Source organism: Triticum aestivum, chromosome 4A, assembly GCF_018294505.1.
Source record: "Triticum aestivum cultivar Chinese Spring chromosome 4A, IWGSC CS RefSeq v2.1, whole genome shotgun sequence".
Classification (NCBI taxonomy): domain Eukaryota; kingdom Viridiplantae; phylum Streptophyta; class Magnoliopsida; order Poales; family Poaceae; genus Triticum; species Triticum aestivum.
The window spans coordinates 616,549,588-616,557,273 of NC_057803.1; the positions used below are offsets into that span (position 1 = coordinate 616,549,588).

Here is a 7,686-nt window from a genome sequence, read left to right on the forward strand (position 1 = left end):
GACCTCTCCTCCCGCCTGCCCCTATTCGACCGGCCCATGAGCGGGGTTGTACGCCCCAGTTTTTCTATTTCATTTTTTCAGCTTTTATCTTTTTTCTGTTTTTAATTTTTCTTCTTTAAAACAATTTCCATATTTCAAAAAAAGTAATTTTTTGAAAAATGTTCCAGAAATAATAAGATGTTCATAATTTAAAGAATGTTCATGATTTGAAAAAACATGTTTGCATATTGAAGCAAAATCGTGAATTAAAAAAATATTCATTAATTTCACAAAAATATTCATTGATTCAAAAAATGTTCACCGATTCAAAAGGTGACTTAAAAAATTTGTGCGTTGACGAACAAAATTTAAATTCAATGAACATTTTTTTTAATCTGATGAACAAATTTTGTACTCGATAACATTATTAGAATTCAATGAACATTTTTTAAAGCTCATGATCATTTTTTGGATATGATGACATTTTTTTGAGTTCGATGAACTAATTTGAATTTTATTTTTTTGAATATGTCGAATATATTATAAAAGTTTCATGAACATTTTTAAAATATAATGACCAAAATTTGATTATGATAATAAAAAATTGAATGTTTTCCTAAAACCGGAAAGGAGCAAATATCGGTCGGCCCAGTTGTTCGCACGAGGGAGCATGGGGCGTGCGCGTGTGCCCGCCCGCACACGCCCTACGTGCTGAATAGGAGAACCCATCTTCAGCGAGTCGATCTTCCGACTCGCTGAAGGGGCGAGCGAGATGGGCCAGCCCACGCGCGCTGCAGGCCGAAGCCTTTTTTGTTTTTGTTTTATTTTTAGATGTGTGTTTATAATTTAAAATATTCTAAATATATATATTACAAAAAACACTCAACAAAAAACATTTGAAAAATGTTGAACAAATATTTAAAAATGTTGATGTAGCATTCAGAAATTTTTTGAACGTGTGTAGAAAAATTGTTGATCATGTATTAAAAATGAATTTCTTTACCATGTATATAAAAATGCTAATCATGCATTTGAATAAAATGTTAAATAAGTATTTGAAAAATGATAATCAAGCATTTGGTGTATATGTGTCTAGCTCCGGGTACATGGGCAACAACCGCAACTCCGGCTCCTGCGGCTCCTCCGCGTCGGCCTCCGCCTTCGCGTCAAGTTCGGCAAAAAGCGTGCCGGTCGCCGCCCATTCCCATCGAATAAACTATCAGTATCCTTTGACATAGGCCTCATCCTACATGGACTCTAGGATTGCCTGCTGCTGCGCCATATCTGTTGCTCGGGCGCCCCCGAACTCCGCCATGGCGTCCTCCATGTTGAAGCCCGCAGTCAGCGCCAACTCCTCCTGCAGCTACTCCGCGCTGTCCTCTTCCGGAGGCCCCGTGTACTCCTCCGGAGGCCCCACGTACTCCTCCGGATTCACCATTTCCATAGGAATCGGCTGATGCCCCTCTTCCTCCTTCTTCTCATTCTTCTCCTCCAGCTCCGGCGAGTCCGAAGGCAGGCCGACTATGATGTGGGCGGCGCGCCTCGGCCGGATCTCTTCCTGAATCGGGAACTGATGCTCCGACGTTAGCATACCATACGTCTTGCTTTGCCGGGCCATGGCGAAACTATACCGTGAGGGAAGGGTGGGGCGGAGAGGGAGAGACGTGGATGGGCTCGGGCCGGTGGCGCGAAGAGGGTGCAAGTGGATGTGGCTAGGGCTTGGGGATGCCCCTATGCATGTTGTCTATATTTTTGCTACTCGGGAAAATTAATGAGTTTTCGATTCTTTTGGATCGTGGAGCTGTTACCAACTTTGAAGTGGGGTTTACTCCCATGACCTACCCGACTCGCACTATATAAACATGTTGACGTCTACCCTACCCGCCACCACAGCATATGGTTTTGCACCATTCCAGAACATTGGACCGACACGCAATTCTTCTTCATCCCTCCTTCCGGCGTGCACCGCGAGAGGGACAACAGGCCTACAAAACAAACGCACTACCGAGGGGCAACTGCTATATATCATTTATACCGAGCACTAGCTTGCACTCGCCTGCAGAACAACCAACAAGGATCACGACCCTAGGGGCAACTGCTATGATGGGGTGGTTTTCTTTCCAGTTCATGAAATGGGCGCTCTCTTCATGCCCCCGCCCTGTTTTTCTTTGCTTCTGGTTTTATCTTTCCTTGTTTCCGCGAGGTTTTTGTGTCTTGTTTCTTCTGGGTTATGTTTTGTATTAAATTATTTCTTTCTTTATTTTTATATTTCATCCTTTTCCTGTTACCCTCTTTTAATTTTTTTATTATTTCATCCTTTTCCTGTTACCCTCTTTTCTTGTGTTCGTTGTTCTTCTCTTCTTTTTTCAATTTATTATATTTTTTACTTTTCTTTTGATTATTTATTTATATCTCCAGTTCATTTAAAATGAACATTACACATGACCTTTTAAATTGCACAATGTATGATTTTTTTTAATATACGGTGACCATTTTTATAACACACAATGAACTGTTTTTGATACATTTTGATTTTCTTAAATACACGATAACATTTTCAGGTGTGTTTTTGTTAAATGTGGAAAATGAAATTTTGACCTACCATAGTTTAGAAATTTTTTCTATAATAAAACAAAATAAACACAAGCAGAGATATAGGCATAGCTAGGAAAGGTAGTGACCGCTTGCTATAGGTGATACATAGCACCATCCATGCCGAGAACCATATAATTAAGATTATTTATTATAGAGAAGTTTTAATCAAGATTATTTTGATGATAAAGGGTTTCCCCCGCTTCATATTATAAAGCAACACTCCAAGCATACAACCGGCCATACAACAAAGGGAAAAGAAAAGAGCAAGAACGGTAAAGATACAAGACACCGAACGAGCAACAAACGAGCGTCGAATGCAACAAGCAAGCCTGAGCATCGAGGCCCTCGGTGAACCCGATCCTGCACACGACGCGACAAAGACATAGCAGTGACTCGCAGTCGGAGGAGGCCACGCTCCGTCAACTCCACCGAGGCCCATGGTCGATCAACTAGTTGTCTCTACCTCCGAAGAAGGCCCCCTGCCCTCTCAGCTCGGACCGTAGGGCGCCACGCCGTCGGCAGGTAAAGCCGCTCACCCCAAGTGGAAGGCCAAAACCAACGAAAGCCGGGGAGAAGACAACAACACGCCCACCTCCCGTCGCAGCGCCACACCCCATACATCGCCACCGCCACTGCCGGATCAACGTCAACCGAAAGCAGCCGGGCAGGAACATTGCTCATGAAGACTGCGCCCCCCCCCCCCCCCCCACATGCATCGAAGCCTCAACCGCCCCTCCGCCGAGCAAAGGTGGTTCCTTCAAGAAGAATAATGGCACCGGTGCGTCATCACCACCCAACCATAGAGTTTGGGCTTTCGCCCAGGTCGCGGAGGGAAGGACCTTGATGCCGCCACCAGAGGAGAACGACGCCGAAGTGCCGCCGACATCGTGGCCGCAGCAGCCAGCCAAGGGTTTCCCCCGGTCCATGCCCATCCAACCCTCCCTCCCCAACCGACTGCCAGAGCCAGGCATACGGATGCCGGCAATGCAGACGGGCGGGGCAGGAAGAGGCACCGGGGAGGAGGCCATCGCTTCAGATCCCTCTCAAGGGGCCAACGGGAAGACCCTCGGAGCCAGCTCCATGTCCGTCGCCGGCACGCCGCCCACGCAGCCAGGCACCGGCCCCGCCGCCCGCCGCTGCACCCATTGTAGCGCCACGCCGCCGCTCGACCTCGCCGGCCCGCGCCAGCCACCGTCGGAGCAGGGGAAGACAGGCCCCGCCGCCGCCGACGCAGACAGGGCTTCGCCCTTCCGCGCGAGCCGGCGGCGGCGAGGGGAGAGGTGGGGGGAGGGGGCCCGGGGGTTGGCGGCTAGGGTTTCCCCTCCGCGTCGCTCGTGGGAGGGGGATCTAATTATGTGTATCATCAAGATTATTTCTAACATGGACACATATGCATGGGTAATCAGATGTGAAGAAGGTGATGCACATATGGTATATGTCCTAAGTTTGGGCATAGTGGTGTGGTCTTAGCAATGTCACTTAGGATAATTGTCGAGTTCGAGGAGAAATAAATAAGAGTACCTTGTCTTCGCTAAAAGATGATCTCTTGGTAATAAGATAAGACAATTCTACCTATTGTAAAAGATGGTGTATATGATAAGGCTGTCTTAGATTGTACATGCTCACAGTGAGTATGTTTTGATTGCATCGACTCATCTATCCAGACAATTAACCAAAAAAGCAATCTTTATGCTTTTCGAGACCACGCACATGCAGAGAGACAGGCGAAAACGACATGGTAGAAAATTAGCATTTGCTTATATATGCACGAGAGTGCATTGAGTTAACTACTAGCGAAATGGAAAGGCCTAGCACTACGCAAGCATCATGCATGATAGATCATCCAGGCTTTGTTTTGCATCAAAGAGGGCTGATCTCATCGTCCATGCATGCTCTATTAACTAGCAAAGATGTCTTCAAGCTTAAGAAGATCGAAAGTCAACATATAAAAAAAAATCAATTAATCTGCACATGAATTGCTGCCTTGTTCATCACCAGTACAATTAGCAACATCTTGCTTCTTAATCACCACATACATCAAAGCTAGACTAGCAAGTAGACCATTGAGCTACACTAGCTTCTATATCCTGAAACATCTCCTGGCTGCAGATGTCGCGGTCTTCCATGGTACATTCGGCCATCACATGGTAGGGCATGCCACAGTCGTGTCGTCGCACAAGCCGAGCAGCTCATCTAACGTGCACCTGAAGGCGTCGTCTTCATCCTCTGCAGCGCTAGTGCCTTCTTGGACTTCACCGTCGAGTTTGCCGGGCAAGATCCCCTGTGCCACCGCAGCGTCATGGAGCTCGGGAAAATCTTGAAGCATGTCGGCGGTGAAGAACCCGCCTGGATCCACGCTGCCGTCGTCCACTACTCCGGGCGGCAACAACGTCTCACCTTCGTCGGACATGAACCAGCGCCCATACTCGTGAAGCATCCCGGGTTGTTGGACGATCGGCGGTTCCTGGCGGCGTGGGGTTTGGGGACGTGGAGCATCCGGGTGCTGGACGTCGGCGGCCTTCCTTTTCCTGGAACCGGGAGCATTGATTACCTCGTCGTATGTGGTCTCGCTCCTGTGACGAGACACGCAGACCTTGCAGAGCACCAAGCCGTCTTGCTTGTCATCGCTGTACTCGTTCATGCACCAGCCGATCCTGATCCTCTCTTTCTCTCCCGGCAACTTCTTGACGTAGCTGAGGTTTCGTCTATGGCCTACGAGTTTACCTTGGTTGTCTAGCACGGGGATCCCGCCCTTCTCCGAGTGCCAGTAGTAACCCTCGCCAGCGTCGGCCACGCCGCGCTGCCGCCTCCCGCCACCGCGGCCGCCTTTGGTCTGGTGACGACGGGCAGGGGTGAAGAAGTACCAGACGCCCCCTTTCCCGTCGCCCTTGTCCGTTCCTTGCGCGTGTTGATACATCTCGACGAGGTCGCCGGGGGCGGCGGAGTAGGCGTCGAACTCGTGGATGAGGCGGCTGGCGAAGAAGGCGTCGGCGATCCGTGGGCGGAGGAACTTGGTGATCAGCTCGTGCTCGGCTGGGTCGAAGGCGTAGCCGGCGGGAGGATCCAGCTTGCCGTCGGCCATCGCAGAGCTAGCTAGGTACGCAGTAGCTAGGGCACGAGATGGATGGATCGTGCGTGTAACCCTGGCTTGCTAGCTGCTTGCCTTGCCTAGCTGGGTACGTAGCTAGCTTAGGCTTAGCTTATATGGATAGGAGTTGTATGTATGATCGGCCCTACGTACTATCAACTACGACCTGAAGATGGAACGCAGCAATCCGAACGTAAAATGGAATGCATGTGCGCGTCTGTTAGATCGTGCCTGGGTGTGTTAGAACGTAACCCTAGCTGGCCTTGCCTGGGTATGTAGCTACTCCCTCCTTCCGGAAAAGGAGGGAGGTTGGAGGGTGAGGCTCTGAGCCCGCCCAGGATTCGGATAGGAGTTGTATATATGACCGGCTGTAAGAAAGAAGGATCAAAACGCAGCAATGATCTACTCCTAGTCCGTAGCTAAAATGGATCCAGTGCGATCGATACATGTATCCACGCGGAGCTGGCTCATACGAACGCGTGTGTCTGGCTGGCGTCATGCTTACGCTGCCAAAGCAGCAAAACCATAGCTTCTCCGCTCCGGTGAGCCTTTTGCAAATCCTAAAACCTAAAAAGTGGGCGCTGGCTCGTTTGTCTTACAGAGCAAACGCGCTCGCGCGCCGTCCGATCCTGATCTCGCGGCCCGCGTGCTTCCCAAGTGAAAACCACCTTTTATCGATGCGTGCACCAGGTGTCCCCTGGTCGTGGCGTCGCGGTCGAGACCCGTTGGGTGCTTAGAGCGGTCGTGGGTCCTTGCAGTTCGTCTCCCCCTCCCCACTTCCGTTTCCTCCCATTTCGAAACTGTTCCCGGGCGCAGGGGAGCGCATCACCTTTCCTTCCGATCCCCCAAATCCAGAGCAGCCGGCGGCATGGCGGCGATTGGGCGGCCGTCTTCCGCCGGAGTGAGGAAGGGATAGCATGCACGGCGTGAAGGGAGGGGTTAAGCTGGATGTTGCGCGTGGTGCGGCGACCGGGGCCATATGCCTACACCCGCAGCACATAGCAGTCGGAGGCGGAAGGCGCTGCAGCGCCGGAGACGCGGCCGAGGAGGAACGACGCGCGCGCCATCGCCGTGTGGTTCGCGCGGAGGAGCAGAATCGCCTTGCTGTTGGGCAGAGGGCAGAATCCCAGGACAGTTCATCTCGATCCCATTTTTGTGTAGGCTTGTCAGATCTACTAAGTTTTAGGCGAAATCACTGAGTACCTTTGCCCTTGTAAGAGATTAGGGAAGAGATTATGCATAGGTTAACTGTTTTGGAACTGATTAGGAAGAGTTTTGGGTTGGGTACTGGTGAGATAGGATTCGAGGGCATTCAAGGCTTGGTGATGCTCAGTTGGATGTCGTCGCGTGTGGAGGGAGGGGAATGGAGATGTTATCGTGCATAGGTTGTTGATCTGCTGAGTTGCGCAACAACCGCTCATAGGCTGCTCATATAGTTGCCTAGCACCTTTTTTTTCATGCAACAATGTACCTATGCTGTAGTTTCCTATTGTTGAAATGTGTGTGTATGAGGTTGTGTGCTGTGGCTCGACGCTCATGTTTGTTTTTACAGATATGTCTTTTTTGCTTAAGTTTGTGATTCAGTTGTCAGACTTTTGCTGGAGTTTTATGAGTCAGTTGCCTGACATGCCCTCAACTGTTGCCTAGTGTATTTGAGCAATACCTGGCTTGCTCAATGTAACACTCCAAAAATTTTGATTTGGTTTTATCAAATTATTTATTTGATTTGAAGGAGGTTATTTAAAATTTTTCTAAAAGACTCTCCTTCTCAAAATTTTCATTTATGACAAGTATTTTTTATGGGTTCATCCAAATCTTGATCTTTGGTCTTGAGGGATTTCCATCTTGTGTTGGCTCAACCCAAAATGATTTTTGGAAAGTTTTTACAATTCCTTCTATTAAAAAGAAATCCTATGGATTTTGGATTTATTCTTTTCCCATTCAAACCTTTCTCTTTTGCCATGTCACATGTTGAAATCTTTCTTCCAAACCCAGCTCTCTACCTTCGGTCAAGTCAAACATCC

At 48.9% G+C, this 7,686-nt stretch overlaps 1 protein-coding gene across 1 annotated transcript; it reads right to left on the minus strand.

Annotated features, from left to right (window-relative positions):
- Positions 1-4,558: 4,558 nt before the first annotated feature.
- Positions 4,559-5,777, minus strand: LOC123082643 (NAC domain-containing protein 20-like). The gene has a single exon (XM_044504941.1). The coding sequence runs from the start codon at positions 5,654-5,656 to the stop codon at positions 4,715-4,717; it is 942 nt and encodes a 313-aa protein (XP_044360876.1). The 5' UTR covers positions 5,657-5,777; the 3' UTR covers positions 4,559-4,714.
- Positions 5,778-7,686: the final 1,909 nt, after the last annotated feature.